General features: G+C 46.0%; 1 protein-coding gene across 1 annotated transcript in view; it reads right to left on the minus strand.

Annotated features, from left to right (window-relative positions):
- LOC141099074 (uncharacterized) overlaps window positions 1–22995 on the minus strand; it is a 71749-nt gene extending 48754 nt beyond the window's left edge. Inside the window, exon 1 of the mRNA XM_073587125.1 lies at window positions 22659–22995. Coding sequence (XP_073443226.1) covers window positions 22659–22788 — 130 coding nt within the window. The 5' untranslated portion in view covers window positions 22789–22995. The remainder of the gene's footprint in view (window positions 1–22658) is intronic.
- Between the last annotated feature and the right edge of the window lie 288 nt (window positions 22996–23283).

A 23283-nucleotide genomic window follows, 5' to 3' on the forward strand; every position in this document is an offset into this window, starting at 1 on the left:
TCCAGATATTGAGAGCGCCAAAATTTGAGCTCGATCAAACGATGTTAACCCGTGCCGCTCGTCGCTCAAAGTTTGAAAAAATCCAAATTGAGGTATTTTAAGATTTAGGTATTTTGCATAGTCTGTTAGACTATAAAGAATGTGACAACAACATTGCAGAAATAGCCCTGACCAAATTTTCGAACCATTTGTGGTATTTGAATGCAGAGTTGGTGGGATTATCGTTTTTTGATCCCACCATTACAGACAATGAAATGTTAATGGCTAATAAATTGCTCAGTAGCACAGATGAACCATCAGAGCACACTAACCTACATGAGTTGATAATTTTACATAGTTATCTAATCTATTCTAGAGCTTTTGTTAAATTAGTTTTTGAAACGTCAGAATATAATGCTCGGCATTTGCTTACAACTTGCAGGACATATTGCTTTTGTTCTTCATCTTTTGTCAGAAGGTCGTTAAAGTCGGTTACTTCCTACCTCTTTTAATTTTTCTTTCCTAACTTTTGGATTTATAACCCTAGCATGCTCTGATGGTTCATCTGTGTTACTGAGCAATTTATTAGCCATTAACTTTTCATCGTCTGTAATGGTGGGATCAAAAAACGATAATCCCACCAACTCTGCATTCAAATACCACAAATGGTTCGAAAATTTGGTCAGGGCTATTTCTGCAATGTTGTTGTCACATTCTTTATAGTCTAACAGACTATGCAAAATACCTAAATCTTAAAATACCTCAATTTGGATTTTTTTCAAACTTTGAGCGACGAGTGGCACGGGTTAACGTCGTTTGATCGAGCTCAAATTTTGGCTCTCTCAATATCTGGAAAGGGGAATCGTTTTGTGGGGTCCAGACGGACAAAATTCCGACATCGATTTTTTGCGGTCACCCTAGTGCTGGGTCTGAGGCCCTTCTTGAACCCTGCCTGTAAGAAGTCAAGGATCTTCGGGATCTGGGGTCGGTCAGTATCGACTGTCGCCTCTCCACAAAAGCTGCAAAATTTTTTCCAAATTTTGTTATATATCGCTGCCGTTACGGGCTTCCTACTTGCTTTTAGAGTGGATATAACTTCATCCGATAGACCCTTTGTTCTTAGGACCTGCCGCTCAGGATCCAGGCTGATAGCTTGAGGGCTTCTGGCCTCTTGTGGAAGACCGGACCCTGGTGAAGAAGGTCTTCTCTTTTCGGCAGAAGAATGGGATCTTCCCGTGATATCTTTCTGAGTAGAGGAAACCAGCTTCTTTTTGGCCAATAGGGAACCACCAGTATGACCCTGGCTCTGTCCTCGCAGATCTTCCTGAGGACCCTTGGAATGAGAGCTAGAGGCGGGAAAGCGTACAGTAGACCCCTGTTCCAGGACTGCGATAGAGCATCTATCCCTATCGGGTTTCCTGCCAGGTTTAGGGAGTAGAAGGCTTTGACCTTTGCATTCCCCTTGTCCGCAAACAGATCTACCTCTGGTTGTCCCCAGCGATCGCACAGGCTGCTGAACACTTCTTCGTTGAGTTCCCAGTCCGTTGCGGTTATTATTCTTCTGCTGAGAAAGTCCGCTACCTGGTTGCTGGTGCCCTCCAGATGTACTGCTGAGACAGAGAGGACCTCTCTTTCCGCCCATCTGAAGATCTGCTCCGCCAAGCCCTGTAGTGCCGGGTGTTTCGGTCTACCCTGATGGCGGGGAAAGGCTACTGTCATGATATTGTCCGAAAATATTTTGACATGCTTGTTTTTCACCCGAGGCCAAGCAGCGAGTAGTACCTTACAGACGGCCAGTAGCTCTCTGAAGTTGGAGGACCTGTTGCTGTCCTCCCGACTCCATCGCCCCTGATAGTACTCTCCTCCGATATGCCCTCCCCAGCCATATAGACTTGCGTCCGTGGTTACTACGATCTCTGGGGACTGAATCCATGAGACACCGGTTTTTAGGTTTCTCGGGATGGTCCACCACAGCAGCGACCTTCTGACCTGGGGAATTAACTATCTTCCTGTCTAGTGAGCCCTGTCTTCTGTCCCAGGATGCTAGGACTGCTTGTTGTAGTCTGCGGGAGTGGAACTGACTCCACCTGACACAGGAGATACACGACGTTATCAGCCCCAGAATCCTCATTGCGTCTCTGATCGACACCCGGTTCTTTGAGAACTGACGGATCTTTTTTGGTATGCTGGTCTGTTTTTCTTCTGGAAGATAGGACATTCTTCTTTCCGAATCTAGCATGACCCCTAAAAATTTTATTCTGGGCTTGGGTACAAGATCTGATTTTGACCAGTTTATTATCTAACCCAACCTTTGCAGTGTGGCGATTGAGGATTGACAGTCGACTGAGCTGGGCTGCCGAGTCTGCTACGATCAGGAAGTCGGTCTAAGTACGGGACCACCGTGATGTTTTGGGCTCTTAGGTAGGCCACGACTTCTACCATTACCTTCGTGAAAACTCTTGGGGCTGATGCTAGGCCAAAGGGGAGACAGCGAAACTGGTAGTGGTGAACCCTGCCCTCCTTCTCGACCGCGAACCTGAGGTATTTTTGGTGGTCTGGATGGATGGGGACATGGTAATATGCGCTTTTTAGATCTAACGTGCACATTACCACCGCTTCTCCCAGGAGTGGAATCGTGGATCTTATTGATTCCATCTTGAAGCGTTTGTATGATACCCACTTGTTTAAGGGTTTGAGATTTATTATGGTCCTGGTCTCCCCTGATGGTTTTTTTATCGCGAAGAGGCTCGAGTAGTGTCCCCTTCCCTCTTCTTGCGTGGGAACTGGTATGATTGCCTCCATCTCTAGGAGGTCCTGGATATCTAACCACATGGGGGAGGCCGGACCAAGTCGAGAGCTGGTTACTAGGAACCTGTTTGAGGGTAGGGAATCGAATTCTATCTTGTATCCCTGAGAAAATACTTGCAGTACCCAGGGGCTGGTGGTAACCTCTCGCCATTCTTTCCTGAACCTGATCAGTCGCCCCCCTACATTGGTGGCGTCATTTCTTCCGGGAGCTAGACCCTGGGCCGGAGAAGATGGTATCTCTGCTCCCATTTCTACCCTCACCCCCTTTGGGGTAGCTCCATCGACCTGACTTCCCCTTCCCTCTGTAGTCCGTTCTCTGGCTGTAACGGGGTCTACGAAAGGGCTGATACCTTTTATGTTTTTCTTCAGGGAACCCCTTTTTTTCATCTGACGCCTTTTCTAAGATATCGTCAAGCACAGGTCCGAAGACTCTACCTCCCGAGAAGGGAATTGAGCACAGCTTATTCTTTGACTGCATGTCACCCGACCAACTTTTAAGCCAGATAGCTCTTCTGGCTGTGTTGGACAATGATTGGGTTCTGGCCGTAAATCTAACGGACTCTGCTGAGGCGTCAGCCAAAAACCCCGTGGCTAATTTTAGCAAGGGAAGGGATTTTAGAATAGTTTCCCTTGGAGTTCTATCTGATAAATGCTCCTCTAAATCGTCTATCCATAGATGCATGGAGCGTGCAACTGATGTCACGGCTATATTTGTCTTTATGACTGCCGCTGAACTTTCCCAGGCTCTTTTCAAGAGCCGGTCTGCCTTCCGATCTAGGGGCTCCTTTAAACTTGAGGAGTCCTCGAACGGAATGGCTGTCTTTTTTGATACCCTTGCCACTGGGATATCGATTTTAGGGACCTCTTCCCAGACCTTGACCTCTTCTGGGTCAAACGGCAGGCGAAGCCTAAAGTCTCGGGGAATAGACAATTTTTTCTCGGCTTCCTCCCATTCATCCAATATCATGGCCCGTAAATGGGCATTTACTGGGAAGACCATTGAGGTCTGGGAGCGCAGCCCCCCGAACATCTCATCTTGTATTGAGAGGGTAGTCGGGGGTTCCTCTATCTGCATAGTCTGGCAGACTGCCCCTAATAGTTCGTCCGTATCGCCGGATGCAAAGAGGTACTTTTTTCCCCTCTCCGGGTGCTCTCTGATCTCCAAATCCTCCTCTGCGCCTGATTCGGACAGGATGTCCTCAGAAGACGTGCCTGACTCCCTCTGCCTCTTTCTGGATGCCTGAGGGTTCGTCTGCGGGACTTGGGACATGGCTCCGGATACCGAGGCCTGTACTTCCTCTCTAATCATTGCCCTCATGTTCGACATGTGTAGCCTGTTCTTCCCCCATTATACGCTTTGTACATGCGTCGCAGAGGGTTTTTTGCCATGTGTCCTTTAGCTTCTTAGAGCAGACTGGACATTTCTTCTCCTTCTTCCTTTCTGAGGTGGAGGTTCCCCCCTGGAACACAAAGTACGTGTTCTATGGGGTCTGTCTTACTGGGGCCCTGCCATAACCTCATATGAGGCTACTCACGTGACCCTGGCTCTCCGTGCCTGTCTCCGTCTTCGCCTGGTCCTCCATCTTTAAATAGATAAGGTTCCCTGTGGCCGCCTGCGGAGACCCCAGAACGTGTTAGTGGTCCGGAGGTGGTATCCGGTTCTTACACTGCAGGGCCCAGCATACCGCTCTCCCTGCCGCGCTGCCGATCCACTCCACCGCCAAAGTCTGCCCCCTCAGAGATGGTGCCGGCCCTTCCTGAATGCTGGGCTGTCGTTTTGAACGCCGCGGCCGGAAGGGACGTCCGGGCTCGGTGACGCGACCGGAAGTGACGTCCGGAAGTGCGTCCGGCCCGGAAGTCCCGCCTGTCCTGGATGACGCGCGCGCCCTGTCCCTGGTATGGGCGGAAGTAGCACGCTCTGGTCCCAGGCTGTACAGCACCTCGGGGCAGCGGGACGGGGGGAGAGGTGCGGCGATCCTCTGCCGGGGTCCGCTTGCAGGCGTGTGGTGTCCGTAGAGGCGGCCCCGGTACCTCCATCGGTGGTGGCAGTGGCGTCCGGGGTCAAGAGCCTCCGTTGGGAGGAAGCGACCCCTACTCCAGGAGCAGTGCTACATTGGAGGAGCTGAGGGACCCTGTGCCGGGTTTCAGCCTGCAGAGCTTCCAGGTAGGAAGGGAGAGGCTGTGCCCCCCCGATCCTGACCTTCTGCGTGGAACGGCTGGATCTTCCTCTCGTCGTTCCTATCCGCAGTGGGACAGGAAAGACACTGTGGGATGGTAAGGGGAGGAGCCCTTTAAACTCTCGTGGTTTCCTGTCCCACTGCGGATGAGAAGGACGTCCTCCAGGTGTGCTGTCAGGTGGTGACTTGGAAAAGGTTTTAATAGAGTTCTTAAAGGGAACCTGTTGCTCAATTCATGTTACCAAAACTAGCAGCATGAATCAGATCCTGGCTGCAGGATTGCAAACAGGTAGGCCATACTCTGTAAGGGCTCATGCACATGACCATATGTTCAGTCCAAGTGCGATATATCAAATGCTATTCTATGGGAATGTTCAAGTGTCTGATTTTTTTTTCCCCTTGGAGAGAGCAGATCTGAGAGGAAAGAAGAAAAAAAAATAAAAACATTGCAGTATGCTTAACCCCTTAATGTCCAATGACGGACACAGTCCGTCATTGGACTTCTCCCCTGCTTTGATGAGGGCTCCATCGCTGAGCCCGTATCAAAGCCGGGACATGTCAGCTGCTTTGAACTAGCCGCTGCTTTGATGAACCTCGCTACCCAATAGTTGTTGGCAATATCACATGCAAACAGGGCCCCTAAGGCTGAAACCTGTACTTTTAATGTACTTGTGGAGAGACCCAATTCGAGACCCCCAGAATTTGTTTTGTGGGAATTCCGTCCCTGACAAACTGAAAGCTGGACAGGAATCGCCTCCAGATTCTAGAGTAGATATTTGTGGTAGTTTGTTTTCTGCTTTTCCAGGAGGGTATCAATTAAATTTTTGGAGAACCCTCTATCCTTTAATAGTGTCCTCTCAAACACCACGCCGTCAAATGGAGTCCCACTACCTGTAGGTGGCTGACTGGCCCCTGGTAGTGGAGATCCGGAAGGTTCGGCAGTACCCAGGGATCGCATACAGACATGGTGCTTAACCATGCGAACCAGGTCCTCCTGGGCCAGAAGGGGATAATTAATATGACCCTTGCCCGATCTTCCCTGACCTTCCTTACTACCAGAGGTAGGAGGTTTAATGGCGGAAAGGCATATGCTTGAGAGAAGTCACATCTTAACAGGAGGGCGTCCACTGCCAGTGGATTTTCCCTGGGATTCAGAGAGCAGAACGATTTTTCTTTCCCGTTTTCTCTGGTGGCAAAGAGGTCTACCTTCGGTTAACCCCACTTTCGGACAATCTGGTTGTAAATATCAGTGTTTAAAGCCCATTCTCCTTGCTATAGGGCCCTGTGGCTTAGAAAGTCTACCTTCATGTTGTCTTTTCCCCTGATGTGGAGCGCAGTTAAAGATCGAAAATTTTTCTCGGCTGTCTGAAGGAGACGTTCCGTTATCCGCATCAGGGCGTCGGAGTGAGTTCCACCTTGGTGGTTGACATAGGCTACTGCTACCTGGTTACCGAGAGAGTATCCTCACATGATGGCCCTGTAGGTACGTAATGAACCTGCTGCTGTAGATGTTGTAATTTATCTAATGGTAACAGACACTGCTGAGTTTCTGAATTTAACAGTAAGCCTAGAAACTTCTGGACCCTTAAGGGCTGAAATCGGGATTTCTCGTAATTTATTATCCATCCGAGGTTCTCTAATCTGGACTTAGCTTTCTCTATCTGGGATAGACAATGGCCGCTGAATTTCCCACAATCAAAAAATCATCTAAGTATGGGACAATTAAGATATCAACTTCCCGCAAATGAGCCATAACTTCGGCCGCTATCTTCATAAATACCCGGGGCGCTGCTGAGACACCAAAGGGAAGGGCTCTATACTGATAATGACTGACTATACCGTCTATTGAAACCGCCACTCTAAGGAACTGCTGGAAATCTGCATGGCTAGGTACATGATAGTACGCGTCTTTCAAGTCCACGACTGCCATAAACACCCTTCAAACAGCATTTTTATTGTTGAATTGATGGATTCCATTTTAAAGGTGTGATTAACCAAAAATTCATTAAGGAAACGTAAATTAATAATCCTTCTAAATGTTTTATCCAGTTTTTGGATTAGGAATAAGGGAGAGTAGAAACCTCTACCTCTCTCAGATTCCAGGACGTTTTTCAGGCACAGGCTCAACACCTCCGCTTCTAAAGCAGCTTGTTTGAGGGGTGAAGATCTTAAGGGAGTTGGTTTAAAGGTATACGGTGGAACATGACTGAAATTCAACCTGAGCCCGGTGGATATTACATTCCGCACCCAGTCACTATTGGTGATCTGTAACCATGCTGGGAGGATGACAGTCTACCCTCCACGGGAATTGCTAGTCATTGATTCGGTCTCTTTCGTTCTCTCCACGAGCGCCTGAACATGAAGCCCGTACCTCCTCTTCTTCTATCCTCCCATCTGGGACGGTCTCTATTAGGTGAAGGATTGCACCTTCTCCCCTGACCGAATCTCCTATTAAATGGATGTCGGTAGGATGCAGACCAAAGATTTGGAAATTTTTTCTTATCGTCCCCGGCTTTCTCAAGCAGTTCATCCAGGACTGCTCCGAACAAATATTACCCCTCACACGGGATAGTACAGAGTTTCGCTCTGGATTGAATGCCTCCCTGCCAGCACTTTAGCCACAGGGCTCTACAAGCCACATTAGAGAGTCCTGCTGCCCTGGCGGCCATTCTTACTGCATCAGCCGAGGCATCCGCTAGGAAGGCTGCACCCTCCTGGATTATTGGTAGGGCCCCAAGAATTGTCTGTCTAGACGTTCCCTGTTTTAACTGCGACTAACTGGTCCAACCAGACCATCATGGACCTGGCCGTGCATGTTGATGCTACTGCTGGTCTTAAGGAACCGGCTGCCATCTCCCAGGTACTTTTAAGGAAGGTATCTGCCTTCCTATCTAAAGGATCTTTAAGGGACCCCATGTCCTCAAAGAGTAGTGAGGATTTTTTTGACGCCTTCGCAATTGCCGCATCTAATTTGGGGGCCTTGTCCCAAGTGTTCACCGTCGGATCATAGAAGGGGTATCTACGCTTGAGGGCTGGTGGTAGCGACCCTCTTTTATCTGCTTTTTTCCACTCTCTGCGGATCAGATCCTGAATTTTTTCGTTCAACGGGAAGACTCTTCTCTTCATCTGCTCTAGCCCCCCTGCATGACATCCTGCATGGATAACTGAGGCTTAGGCTCCTCCACTTCCATTGTCCCTCTGACTGCTTTTACTAGCTTGTCTACTCGGTCAAGCGGCAGACAAAACTGACCAGAGTCCTCTTCTGAGGAGGACGAGGGAGATGAAACATGGGAGCCCTTACTTCTCCTCCATTCTGCTGAGGAATCAGACTCCACAGGGTCCCCACCCCTTAAGCTTTCTGGTTGGGACAGGGATTTTAGGGTTTCCTTCATCTCTGCCCTGACTATATGTCCCTTAAACTCGCAGCTACCACGGGCGACTCCTCCGCCACTGTCTGCTGGATAGAGGGGGGACACAACCTTTTGGGACATGAGTCTGGTAATGGGCGTGCACAGAGTGCACATTCCCTGTGTTTGGTTTTACTCGTAGCTTTCTTCCCCTAGAATAAAACATAGAAGGAGGCCCCGTCACTGAGTGAACATTCACGAAGATCACTTACCAGTGCCATAATTAAGTACCGGAGAATGAGGGGGATTTTTCTCAGTCGACGCTCCTGTCCGCCTAGAGGAGCCTTTATGACTGGATTGGTCACTTCGTCCTGCACGCTTCCTTACTGTCACGGGACTCTCTTCTTTTGTTTGACCTGCCGAAGGTGATCCAGGGGCGGCAGTGATGATTGTCGCTGCTGCTTCTGCTGCTCCTGATCGCTCTCCATTACTGCGTACAATAATGTGGCCAAGGCATGGCACCCATCTAGGGTCCAGCCTATATACCCCTCCTCCGGACAGCAGATTTCCTCCTGCGTGCCCTCCCCCTAGTAGTGCCCCCCTCCCCAGCTGGCGCCGCTCCTGGCAGGTGAACCGGCGCTTACCGGCGTCTCTACGATGGGCGCCGCCATCTTGGGTCCTCATGCCTGCGCAGTGGTGCCGCCGACCCAGAAGCGCCCCCAGGCTCCGCCCCCTGACATCACGACTCTGATGTGACCGGAAGTCACGTGGGACGCCGGGGCGCTCCAGTATGCAGCGCTCCCCGACCTCAGCACCCTGCACGCGCCGGCCCCCCCGCCACCGTGCCGCCGGAGCTGGGAGCCCCCAGGGGGCATACATACCGGCAGCGGCTTCTTTTACGGAGACACCCTCCGGACGCCGCTCCCTGCTGCACACGCCACTGCCGTGCCACCCATCCTGGGCTACCGTGGCGTCCTCCAGGAGCTCCGCACCAGGCCGAGGTAGGAGACCCCCTTGCTACCTGCACCGGCCGGCCTGGGATCTGTCTGTAGGATCCCGTCCCCTTAGGAACAGGAAACCAACTGATGCGTGGGAGAGGTGCCTCCCTTTTGTATCTGTAGGTTTCCTGTTCCTGAAGGGCGGATCCCCTCTCTCGTGGTGCTGTCATGGGAGTCCGAATAAAAAGAACCTAGACATGTTTGGTGTCTATGAACTCGTAATGACCTGGCGAATCATAATGGTGGGTCAGTTTTAGCATTTAGTTAACCTAGCAAAAAAGCCAAGCAAAAAACAAGTGTGGGATTGCACTTTTTTTTGCAATTTCACCGCACTTGAATTTTTTTCCCCCATTTTGTAGTACACGACATGGTAAAATCAATTGTGTTGTTCAAAAGTACAACTCGTTCCACAAAAAATAAGCCCTCACATGGCCATATTGACGGAAAAATAAAAAAAAGTTATGGCTCTGGGAAGAAAGGGAGCGAAAAACAAACGCAAAAACGAAAATAACCCCGGTCCTAAAGGGGTTAAGTTTGATCAGATGTTTGGAATTCGCTTCGATATGCATGTCAAAGAGTCCGTGGAAAGTGTCGGACTGCACTCAGATGACATTGAGTGCAGTCTGTTTTCCACAGACAGACAATGGAGACAGTTTTTCTCCTTCTCATCTGATAGAATTGGATCAAATCACACTGATCACATTCTCTTGGGTGAGAGAATATATGCTTGTGTGACCCTAGCCTAATGCTGCAGTGTTTCAAAGAAAACAACTTTAAGGCCGGCCTCTCCCCTCACTGCTATAGTTGATCGACAGGTCTCCCCTTATGTACACACGTAGCAGAAACCTGTCGATCACTTGGAGTGAATCTGAGACACAGACTATTCACAATTCTCCAAAGCGTCTGTGGTTAAATCTTCAATCTATGTTTTGCCTTAAACGCTGGTGCGATTAAGTAAAAAAAAAAAAAAAAAAAAACACCCCAACAATCTCAATGTTGCAACACGAGCCATTTTGTATCCTGACGCTCAGATGATACTTTAGATTAGAATGTGCAGACACCTGCACATGTACAATCCAGCTGAGTCACTAAGATGTCAAGCCACAACATAAACACAAAGGGAATTAAGAGCTAATGAGAGCAAGGAGAAACCAAATCCATGGCAGCAGTAGAACATGCCTGCCTTTTAGCTACTACATGGATAGTTACAAAGCTTATCAGGTTCAATAAGGAAAAAAAAAAAAAAAAAATCAACCTAAGGCAAGTATCACACAAGCATAATATAGGTAAAAAAAAAAAATATATATCTCACCCCAACTGAAGTCAGAATACTAGATTTTGATCATTAACTATTATTACTAACAATTTTTGTATGTGGATTTCAGTTACATATGATCTTCAGAGTATGTGCGCATGTTTAGTATTTGCTTGCAGAAAGCCTGCAGCGTTTTTAGTGCACTTTATCCCTGTGCAGTTGGTGGGTCAAAAATAGGGTCTTATTGACTTTGGTGGCATAAAGGATTTCTTAGCTTTTTTGGACCAATGCCACGTGGAAAGAACGCTGCAAAATGCATAAAAAAAAACGCACCGTGTGCACACAGCCTCAGCCTCTTCGCTATGACAGGCTATTGGAGATGTTGGGCCTTATATGTTACAAAAGATAGAACAGGCCACACAGTGCAGTTTTGATCAGCTTTTCCACTAAAGGGAACCTGTCAGCAGGATTGTGTACAGTAACCTCCAGACAGTGTCAGGTCAGCACCGTTATACTGATTACATCGATACTGTGGTTGATGAAATCCATCTTGTGGCTGTTTAATCCTTATTTTCAGTTTTGAGTTAATATGCTTGTGCTTCAGGGCGGACTGGGGGGGGGGGGGGGTCTTGATGCTGTGCTTATTTATATGTATGGCTTCTGACCTGCTCCCTAGTTTGCATAATGAGATGTATGAAATGCTGTGAATTATATATATTGGAATTTGAGGTTATCCTGTAATTTGTTTAAAAAAAAAAAAAAATGGCACCAGCCGCTATCGGATCATCAATAGCTATGGCCCAGCCACTGCCATTTTCATATGGATTATTTATTTATTTTTTTTTTAAATTAATTTCAGGATGACCTCAAACCAATGAGTAATCTGTCCCTGTGCTGACCTCAGTCATCACTCTAGTGATGGGCAGCCTGGTTCTTTTTGGTGATCTTACTCCACTCTCCAAAAAGCCAGCTCTTTTGGATCCTAAATGGATCCTATTAAATGTGTGTTCACAACTGATGAACACATTTAAGCTGGTGTTCATGCACCTGAAACACCGCCCACCAACAGATAGAATTCCGCCTACTTGCTGTTAGCCAATTAATTTGATGATTGGGGTGAGTTACATCCGCCAAACAGCAGAATTTTACGCCCAGGGAAAGCCATTCAAAAAAAATGTAGAGGCTCTCCCTGGGGTGCCGGCTCCCATCGTAAATAGCAGGGAGACGACTCTTTGTTCCCGGATTGTTCACGAATGACCCATCACTGCACCAGGCAGGGTAAGAACACTATTAGCCTGCAGATTAACCCCATATCTCCAGGATATTTTTTCTGGTGATGGAGAGACACACACAGCACCTTATACTCACCTGTGAAGAAGTCTTTTCCTTCCTGGAGTTTCAGGGAGGAAACTGTGTGTTCGCATCTAGTCACATGAGGCTGTCATGTGACCCAAAAGTCCTGGCAGGAACTTCTGACTTTCTTGAGCTTTAACCCCCTTTCTGCCATGAGACGTACTATCCCGTCCATGTGCCCTGGGACTTAATCCCCAGGGACGGGATAGTACGTCATAGCAATCAGCAGCGCCCACGTGGTGAGCGCCGCTGATAGCTGCCGGGTGTCAGCTGATTATCACAGCTGACACCCGGCACAATGTATCAGGGGCGGTCACGGACCGCCCCCGACACGTTAACCCCTTGCACACCACGATCAAACACGATCGCGGTGTACCGGGAGTTAAAGGGAAGCATCGGCAGGAAGGGGGCTCCCTCCGTGCTTCCCTGAGCCCCCCACGGCAGCGCAATGTGCAGCGCTGTTGCGGGGGGCTCCTTCCCTGCAGGCCCCCAAATCCAAGATGGCGACGGGGACCTTCTGGGGCCTGCAGGGAGCCAGCGTCCACAGTGCCTGCAAAGCGCAGGCATGAGGAAGTCTGCTGATCTGTCACAGTGATCTGTGATGTGACAGATCAGCGTCCTGTCACAGGACAGTGATGTCCCACCTGGGACAATGTAATAAAGTTTAAAAAAAAAAAAAAAAAAAAAAAGCTAAATAAATTAGAAAAAAAAAATATTTCCCCAATAAATTCATTATTTGGAAATAAAATCAAATAATAAAAGTACACATATTTGGTATCGCCACGTCCGTAACGACTTGCCCTATAAAACTGTCCCATTAGTTTACCCCTTTAGCGAACCCCTTAAAAAATAAAAATAAAAAACAAAGCAAAAAATAATGATTTATTATCATACCGCCGAACAAAAAGTGCAATAACGCACGATCAAAAAGCATATAAATATCCATGGTACCGCTGAAAACGTCAGCTTGTCCCGCAAAAAACGAGCCGCCATACAGCATCATCAGCGAAAAAATAAAAAAAAGTTATAGCTCACAGAATAAAGTGATGCAAAAATAATTTATATAAAATAGTTTTCATTGCATAAAACCGACAAAACATAAAAGACCTAAATGAAGTATCACTGTAACCGTACTGACCCGAAGAATAAAAGGGCTTTATCAATTTTATCGCACGCGGAACGGTGTAAACGCACCCCCCCCAAAAGAAATTCATGAAACTCTGGTTTTTGTTCATTCTGCGTCCCAAAAATCAGAATAAAAAGCGATCAAAAAATGTCACGTGCCCGAAAATGATACCAATAAAAACGTCAACTCGTCCCGCAAAAAAATATGACCTCACATGACTCGGTGGGTCAAAATACGGAAAAAATTATAGCTCTCAATATGTGGTGATGCAAAAACTATTTTTACAATAAAAAGCATCTTTTAGCGTGTGACAGCTGCCAAACATAAAAACCGCCATAAATAGTAAATCAAACCCCCCGTTATCACCCCCTTATTAAGGCTAGTTTCACACTTGCTTTTTTTTGCAGCGCGTTTTTCCCGCAAAAAAACGCATTGAAAAAACGCATACAAAAGCATACAACTGCTGCGTTTTTTTTCAAGCATTTTTATGAGCATGCATGAAAAAAACGCAGCGTTTTTATGCGTTTTTAGTGCGTTTTTACCGCGTTTGCGTTTTTTTTCCCAACATTAGTTGGCCCCTCACACTAACCCAAACAATGACTTTACTAACCCTAACCCTGACCCTAACCCTAACCCTGACCCTAACCCTGACCCTAACCCTTAACCAAACCATACTTAACCCTAACCCAAACCCTAAACCCTAACTAACCCTAACCCTGACCCTAACCCTTAACCAAACCATACTTAACCCTAACCCTGACCCTAACCCTAACCCTGACCCTAACCCTTAACCAAACCATACTTAACCCTAACCCTGACCCTTAACCAAACCATACTTAACCCTAACCCTGACCCTAACCCTTAACCAAACCATACTTAACCCTAACCCTGACCCTAACCCCAACCCTAACCCTGACCCTAACTCTTAACCAAACCAAACTTAACCCTAACCCTGACCCTAACCCTTAACCAAACCATACTTAACCCTAACCCTGACCCTAACCCCAACCCTGACCCTGACCCTTAACCAAACCATACTTAACCCTAACCCTGACCCTAACCCCAACCCTAACCCTGACCCTGACCCTTAACCAAACTTAACCCTAACCCTGACCCTAACCCTAACCCTAAACCCCTAAATTCCATGGTTAAAAAAAAAAAAACGCATGTGCAAAAAAACGCATACATGAGCATGCCAGTGCGCATGTATGCGCATCCATAGGCTATAATGGCCATTTTTAGCGCAAAACGTGCGCATATGTGCGCATGCGCTTTTTTGCAGGGCCAAAAAATGCAACATGCTGCGTCTGGAAAATCCAAACGCACACCCCAAAAAAACGCAGCGCATGAAAATCGCATACATGCGCTTACCAGCGCGCAGGTATGCGCACCCATGTTAAATATAGGGGAAAAACGCATGCGCAGGTATGCGTTTTTTTCCAGCGCTAAAAAACGCAAATGTGAAACCAGCCTTAGGGAAAAATAATAAAATTAAAAGAAAATGTATTTATTTCCATTTTCCCCATTAGGGTTAGGCCCAGGGCTAGGGCTGAGATTAGGGTTAGGGGTGTGTTGGTGCTAGGTTGGAGTTAGAATTGGGGGTTTCCACTGTTTGGGCACATCAGGGGCTCTCCAAATGCAACATGGCGTCTGATCTCAATTCCAGCCAATTCTGAGTTGAAAAAGTCAAATGGTGGTCCTTCCCTTCCAAGCTCTGCCATGCACCCAAACAGTGTTTTACCCCCACATATGGGGTATCAGCCTACTCAGGACAAATTGCAAAACAACTTTTGGGGTCCAATTTCTCCTGGTACCCTTGGGAAAATAAAAATAGGTGTCTAAAAGATCATGTTTATGGAAAAAATACGATTTTTTTATTTTCATGCCCGGGCGTTATAAACTTCTGTGAAGCACTGGAGGGGTCAAAGTGCTCACCACACATCTAGATAAGTTCCTTGGGGGGGGTCTAGTTTCCAAAATGGTGTCATTTGTGGGGGGGTTTACACTGTTTTGGTACATCAGGGGCTTTCCAAACGCGACATGATGTCCGATCTCAATTCCAGCCAATAACGTCAAATGGCGCTGCTTCCCTTCAGAGCTCTGCCATGCGCCCAAATAGTGGTCTACCCCCACATATCGGGTATCAGCATACTCAGGACAAATTGCACAATAACTTTTAGGGTCCTGTTACCCTTGGAAAAATAAGAATTGGGGGTGAAAAGATCATTTTTGTGGAAAAAATATGATTTTTTAATTGTACCGCTGTACGGTATAAACTTCTGTGAAGCCCTTGTGGGTTCAAAGTTCTCACCACATATCTAGATAAGTTCCTTGGGGGGTCTAATTTCCAAAATGGGGTCACTTGTGGGGGGTTTCCACTGTTTAGGTACATCAGGGGCTCTCCAAACGTGACATGGCGTCTGATCTGAATTCCAGCCAATTTTGCATTGAAAAAGTCAAACGGCGCTCCTTCCCTTCTGAGCTCAGCCATGCGCCGAAACAGTGGTTCCCCCCCACATATCAGGTATCAGCGTACTCAGGACAAATTGCACAATAAATTTTGCAGTCCAATTTCTCCTGTTACCCTTGGTAAAATAAAAAAAATTGAACCTGAAGTGTTTTTTTTGTGAAAAAAAGTTAAATGTTCATTTTTTTTTTTTTAAATATTCAAAAAATTCCTGTGACGCACCTAAAGGGTTAATAAACTTTTTGAATGTGGTTTTGAGCACCTTAAGGGGTGCAGTTTTTAGAATGGTGTCACTTTTGGGTATTTTCTATCATACAGACCCCTTAAAGTATCTTCAAATGTGATGTGGCCCGTAAAAATAAAATGGTGTTGCAAAAGTGAAATATCACTGGTCAATTTTTAACCCTTATAACTTCCTAACAAAAAAAATTTTTGGTTCCAAAATTGTGCTTATGTAAAGTAAACTTGTGGGAAATGTTACTTATGAAGTTTTTTGTGTGCTGTATCTCTGTGATTTAAAGGGCATATAAATTCAAAGTTGGAAAATTGCGAAATTTTCAAAATTTTCGCCAAATTTCCGTTTTTTTCACAAATAAACACAAGTTATTTGAATGAAATTTTACCACTAACATGAAGTACAATATGTCACGAGAAAACAATGTCAGAATCACCGGGAACCATGGAAGTGTTTCAGAGTTATTACCTCATAAAGGGACAGTGGTCAGAATTGTAAAAATTGGCCTGGTCATGAACGTGCAAACCACCCTTGGGGCTTAAGGGGTTAACAGTGGAGAAAGCTTTCAGCTTTTTAATTTCTCCACTATTCAATGCAGGCAGTCTTGTCTCTGGTAGCAGCTGATTGGACTGGTTATTCCGATCACCCGAGTTATTCCAGAATCAGGAGACAGCTGCTCATAAGGATAGGTGTGATACCTAGGACACCATGCAGAATGCTGACAGGGGGTATATACATACTGTCACTATTCTGCATCCTAGGTACACACACAGTATATAGAAAGCCCGGACAACCTCTTTAACAACTGGCTACTTTTGACCCGATGACAGGTCTTATTTTATTCCCGGTCACATGCGTATGCCATTTTTTTGTCCTTTTTAAATCTGCTATACTGTTAGAGATTTCAGCCTATTTAGTGTACAAAAATGTTATGGCCTGTACATTGTTACGCTCAGATTAGGTGGCAAAGTGCTGAAGATAAAGTCCCTGTAAGGCTGTGTTCCAAGTTGGGTTTGCTGCTTTAATAAGGGGGAAAAAAAACATCCATGCACCCTGGTTGAAACATGTGAAATGCATCCCAAGGATATGAGCACTTCCGAATCTATGTCCACCCACGGCTAGCCAATGGCTGCAGAACTGGGACACAAAACAGTGTGGCAATTGACCATCATGGTGGGTAGAGTTTCAGCTGCACCCTCTGGCCCTATCCTATGGTATATTATATGGAGTTTAGCTTAGGTTTTTCATTCAGTCCCAGGTATACAAAATCCAGTCCTTATAAGGCTATGTGCACACGCTGCGGATTCACCTGCGGGTTTTTCCGTGCAGAGCCGCAGGTAACGTGACCTGCGGTTTGACACCTGGACATTGGAACAGGTGCCAAACCGCTGCGGAATCCGCAGAAAGAATGGACATGCTGCGGATTGTAAGCCGCGCTGAAAAAACGAAGCGTGGGCACAGCGGTTTTGAAAACCCATAGGATATGGTACTGTACCATGTCTGCAGAACTGCTGCGGATCCGCAGGGCCAAAAACGCTGCGGAACCGCAGCAGAATCCGCAGCGTGTGCACATAGCCTTGAGGGAAACTGTCAGCTGAAATGTGCAGCCAGAACCAGCATGTATCAAACACTGATTGTATAATCTCAACCAACTATATGATTCAAAACACTGACATTTCAGGGGAAAAAAAAAAAAAAAAAAGCGTTGGGCCTCTTCTTACATGCGTGTATAGGGAGAAAGCAGTGACACAAGGGGGTTGGACAGGGTGAGCCGCCGGGTATCCGCCTGTCCGGCTAGTCTTCTGCGTGGCCGCAGTGTTGTAAAGTCAGACACACATGGATATAACAATGCAACTAGGGTCTGATACACCATTTGGGCAGCATTTATCAGCTGTCTGGTGCTCTTTAAACATACAGTCTGCCTCTAGAAATATTTGTAAAAAAGAAATGGATCCTTCTTAACTAGACCTAGGCAAAGTGCAGTCCGCAGGCCACATCCAACCCTCTGGTTGTTCCAGGTCAGACATACAGCCAAATGGATGAAAACACTGTGCCTCTCGCTCCTTGCTTGCTGTAGCGTCAGGATGCAAACAGTGGTGAATATAATGATGGAGGGGTGAGCCACCAGCTCCTTCCTCCATCATTTAGAGTGTGGGACATGTCTGTATATAGGAGGGCTATGTGGACACTCCTACAATATATAGTGGGGTGTCAGCAGACTTTATTAATTAATTTTATTATTTATTATTAATATTAGGTTGGATGCTAGTTGTACTTAAAAGTTAATAAGCAGAATACATTTCTGCCTATTTGTTCGGCACCCAGAGGAAAATTAAGTTACCCACCCCTGTTCTAAAGTGATCACTGAATTGAGCGTGCATTGTAAAAGGATGACATCATTGCGACAAGTCAGTTTGTAAAATTCCTTCCCACCTAAATATTCCACGATCATTAGTGGCATTATTGAAAAATGTAAGCACTTAGCAACTACGACAACAAAGACAATTTAAAGCTGTAGAATGGAATTGCCAACTTGCCGATTGCTGGGGTTGATGTTCAGGGGGCTTGAGTCACAGTTCAGACAAGCAGTTTTGTGGTGCCACTAGACTGAACTGTGCGCTTCCGATGTTACTGTATGAGGCAGCACAGCAGGGCATGAGAGAGGTGGCCAGGCTAACATCACACTCCTGCGATCCTGGCTAGCTCAGGACTGTGCTTCCAAAAGCAAAAGAAAAATAACTTGTACACAAAGTGCAAATCACATTATATTGCTGTCTTTTACTAGCTAGGCTGGGTTTTAACAGAGCTCTATGATGGCAGGCATGGGTGGGATGGGTCTTTTGCAGACACAGATGCCAAAGCAGTCCATCGGCATCGCACATTCACATCACAGGGTGGCTGATGGGTGCATAGAATAATGCACACACCATACCGGTGCACTGCAAATGCTGCTTTCAGAGAATGACAGCTGCTTTTCATAGGTTATCCACTCTAACACCAGCTGTTAGAGGCAGATCCTGTCTGCAATATGCAGCCATTATCTGCCAATAAGAACAAACTCAGTTTGTAAGCCCTCTCCCTACACCAGCTCCCAACCTGTGGCGGAAGGGATTAAAGATCCATCACTTGGTCAAAGAACTGGAGTTAAGGACCTTGTAAACATCCTTGAGTTGCACCTATTCTACTGCTTCTTTCCTCTCTTGCATTGCATCACTTCCCTCCATAATCAAAAATGTTAATATCTCTGAAATCAAGTATGTGAAATCTCTGCTTACAGACCTACTGCGCATGTCTTCACATTCTTCTCTAGGGTGGAAGTGCATGCCCCCAACTACCAGACACTGCTAAGCTGTGATTAATATAATCTGGGAGAGAGGGGTGAAAGCGCACACCCCCAGAGAGAGTGGTGAAGCAATGTGCAGTTGGTCTGTATGCAGAGATTTCACATACAGTACTGCACTCCAAAGATAACTGTGAATATCTCTACAATAGAGTGATGCAGCGCAAAACAGATATGAGACACAGAATCAGGGGATGTCAGGAATTTTAGCTGCCAGCTATCAAATATGTATGAGCAGCTTAACCCTTGACTATAGACTAAGCTACTTCTTGCCAGGCTTTCCTCTGCTATGGAGTAATGTGTAACGTGCACCTGAGGAGATCTGTTCAGGTAAGTTACAAGGTAGGAGAGACCTTCCCTACAATATTCCCATGCCCTGTTCTAAGCATACAAGTTATGAGAATCAGCACCTGTGTGTAATGTTCACATGATATTGATTTTCTGTCTAGACTACCCGTCCATTTTTGAGCCCTGCTCTATTAGGAAGCAGTAAAATACACAATGGAAGCAAGTTATAGAGGGCCTATAAAGGAGTCCCAGTTACCAGCACGGTGGCTCAGTGGTTAGCTTGGGGTCCTGGGTTCGAATCCCACCAAGGACAACATTTGCAAGGAGTTTGTATGTTCTCCCCGTGCTTGCGTGGGTTTCCTCCCACATTCCAAAGACATACTGATAAGGAATTTAGATTGTGAGCCCCATTGGGGACAGTGATGATAATGGGTGCAAACTGTAAAGCGCTGCGGAATATGTTAGCGCTATATAAAAATAAAGATTATTATTTATTATTATCAGAAGCGAGATGTATCACATTGCACGATCCGGCTACTGATCATTCACTGAAGCTCTGCTTCTTCAGATTAGCTACAGTATATAAAGCATGAGCCCTGCCGGAATCTGTGCACGAAGAGCAGGTTTCTGTTACGGCAGGCACAAAATGGTCATTAATTACAAACTACACACGTGAGAAGGTAAAATATGAGCTTCATCAGATTGCACGTGACTATAACATCGATGGTAAAGAAGTGGTTATATAAACAAGTCCCAAGATCATAGTTGGGAGGTAAATGATTAACCCATTGTTTTACATGTTTGTGAACACTATACATATCCTACCTCACCTAACCACATATTCACACGGCCCCGGATTAACAAAATCTACAAACTTTTGACTGACTAAGCATGTTCTCAACGTCACAAGACTAAGCATATGCGTCACAGAAGACGGCACGTAGGTTACTTAAAACTATATAAATACAAAGGGCTGTATCAAATCAAAGTTGGGCGGCATTCCTACCGCTATATGGTTCAATTCATTTCATTGAGGCTTTATACCAAGTTTGTAGGTATTCTTTGATATTCCCTTAGGCTGATTGTTGACCACATAATACAGGAGCAAACAGAACTGTGTGAAGCCCATTCCTCCAGCAATGATGCAATATTCGATAGTCATCATTAGTCAGACATTAGTGTGCAAATGCAAGAGGTCAGTCATTTAGGACATTCCACATATTCTGGCTGATGTCATAGGATAAAGGTTTGTTTAAATACCATACTCACCTCATTTGTCCACATTATATTCAAATGAATACGGTTTACTCACCGCAAGCAATTTTATCTCAAAGCGCTATAACTAGGCGACATGATCTGCTGTGCACTGGCATGTGGCAGGAGTCATTAGTCAACTGCCTTCCATAACAATGTTTTGACATATCAGCCAAAATATTTCTAGTGGCATGTAGCATTGTACTGTAGCAAACACGTCAAAATAAGTTATGGAAGTCAAATAAAAGGGGGATTTATAAACATCTGTTGATGGCATGTGTGTTCCATGTCTGGAACACAGCTGAATAGACTGCGAAGCTTGTTGGCTCCTTAATCTAGCTAATGTGGGAACTGGATCCTTCAACGATCACTCATTGATCGACCATTGCAAAGGCCTATTCCAGTTTATATGTTAACATGTCCACTAGCTTGGTGATTTTTTAGAATGTCGTGGGTGTTTCAATTGAAACACATTGGGCATGCTGGTCCACTTCTCTCAAATGTATGGCACCAAGAAGCTAGAATACTCTAGGTTAGGCTCACACGACCATATTTTCTCTGCTCCAAGAGAATTGGGCCAATTATGCTAATCACACACTGTTCAATGTGATCCAATAAAAAAAAGTTTGTGGAAAAAAATAAAAATCGCACTGCACTCAGATGTCATCCGATGTTTAGGGAGATTGCACTAGGACCGAAGATATGCTTGTCTGCACAAGCCCTAATGATGGGCTTAATGGGTGCTCACTGTTAGGATCAATCCCCTTGGATCACCACCAATCAGCTGACAGAAGGGGCTAGCATTCATTGCTGTCTATTCAATGTTTTGGCTAATATTGGGGGTCCCATAAATTAGGCCCACACCTCGTTAAGGAAAGGTGATCAAAGATAGAATAATATTCTACCAACCTGCAATGTAAAGGGCCTGAAGATTTGCAGCAAGTATTCTATTTGCATCATTTGTGCTGACTCTGCAGCAGGATCCATGAAAATCTATTTATCCATTTCATTAATCTATTAACAGGGACCATGCATAGTAATGAGGTACACTGACACGGTCGGATGGCTTCTGCGCTCTTTGATCAAAAACTCAAAGTACCTTGTGCATTTAATGTTTACAGCAATAGTGGAGTTTGTGTGTTCATTAGTCGCAGTTTGCCGACGCACCATAAATGTATGAACATACATGATGCCATCGCTTCCCGAAAAAAAAAAAATAATATATATTAAAAAAGAAAAATACTTTGTTTCTTAAACTCTTGAGCAACCCCTTTAAAAAAAAGTTGGCATAAACAGTAAGAAGAGTCTCACAAGTGACAGGATGACGTGACTTCTCCTAGATCCTGCTCCTCCGATCTCATGCAAAAAAAGTCAACATCTGTGAAAACAAATGGATTTATTGGACTACAGATGGCTGTACGCCATTGGGGCAATGTCATATGGGGATGAAGAGGAAGAAATATATTCATACGACACGTGTGTGTTCTGAACAGCAATGCTACGAGCCAAGGCTTTCCTTCACCTGGGGCAAAGGTTGGCCGTCCTCACCCTTTATCTAAACGCAGAACATACTGGCGGCCCCAGGTATCCCCCGCCATGTAATAAGACGACATTCTCCATTATACGGGTACAATACAGATTCATGTTAATAATTACAGAACATCGATGTCTATGTTCAGTACGCTGCAGACATCGATCCACAGGTGACCGTGAAGGTACGCCACCTTTTCTCGACAACTGGAAATCATCGAAAAGGCTTCAAATATGCTTTATTTTCAATAAAAACTAGAAGACTGCCGTAAAACACCAATAACCCTCGGCAAATCAAGCTTTCCTGACAAGAAAGGGTTACAAGTACACTGGGCAGACTGGGTGGTCGGTGGCTCTCCAGCTGCTGTGAAACATGCTGGGAGTTCTAGTTCTACAGCGAGCTGTTGTAATCCCCAGCTAATGAACAGATTTGTGAGGATGATCTGCATTCAGCCAGGACTAATAAGGCGAGAGAAAACAATGGCGGCGGCTGCTACTCACCATTGTGGTCCACAGACGCCCTCTGGGGCAGCATCCATGGCGGGTTATCGGCGTACAGAGAGTTGGCATTTGCGTTCTTCTTCCCAAAGAGCTTGTTGAGAGTTCCCTGCATGGAGCTATTCTTCTTCATTGTGTAGAAGTCGTCCTCACAAGGCGAAGACTAGGAATCTTAGTCTCTAGCAGGGCATGTCTCCCCTGACAGCGCAGCAGTCCCTGTATGTGGCAGGCAGGAGGAAATGAAGCCGAAACCACCTTTCCAGCAGGTAAATAGCTCATTCTTGTTGGTTGAGTCGATGATTTGCCTGCACCTGACCCCACCCTCCTCACAAACTGCACTAGTCACATTCCTGCTCTCACCTGGCGCCACCTTCTCATGGGAGCTCAGCCCAGATGTAACCGCTCTGCTGCCAGCAGGCGAAGCCTTCCTTCTCACTGGCTGATGGCAGCACCCTGAGGTAAAAACTCACCAAATACTCAGTGTGTGCACCATAAAGGGCCATATCCTTGTGGCACAAGGAATTCTGCTGCATGGCATTAATTTAAGGAGCGGGAGTTACCAGACCCCCATCCCAACCCAACAGCGCCCACTCATGAGACTGCCAAAAGTCACAAAGCCACAGCCTGA

This window comes from Dendrobates tinctorius, unplaced genomic scaffold, assembly GCF_039654945.1.
Source record: "Dendrobates tinctorius isolate UK_male_01 unplaced genomic scaffold, ASM3965494v1 ptg000098l, whole genome shotgun sequence".
Taxonomy (NCBI): domain Eukaryota; kingdom Metazoa; phylum Chordata; class Amphibia; order Anura; family Dendrobatidae; genus Dendrobates; species Dendrobates tinctorius.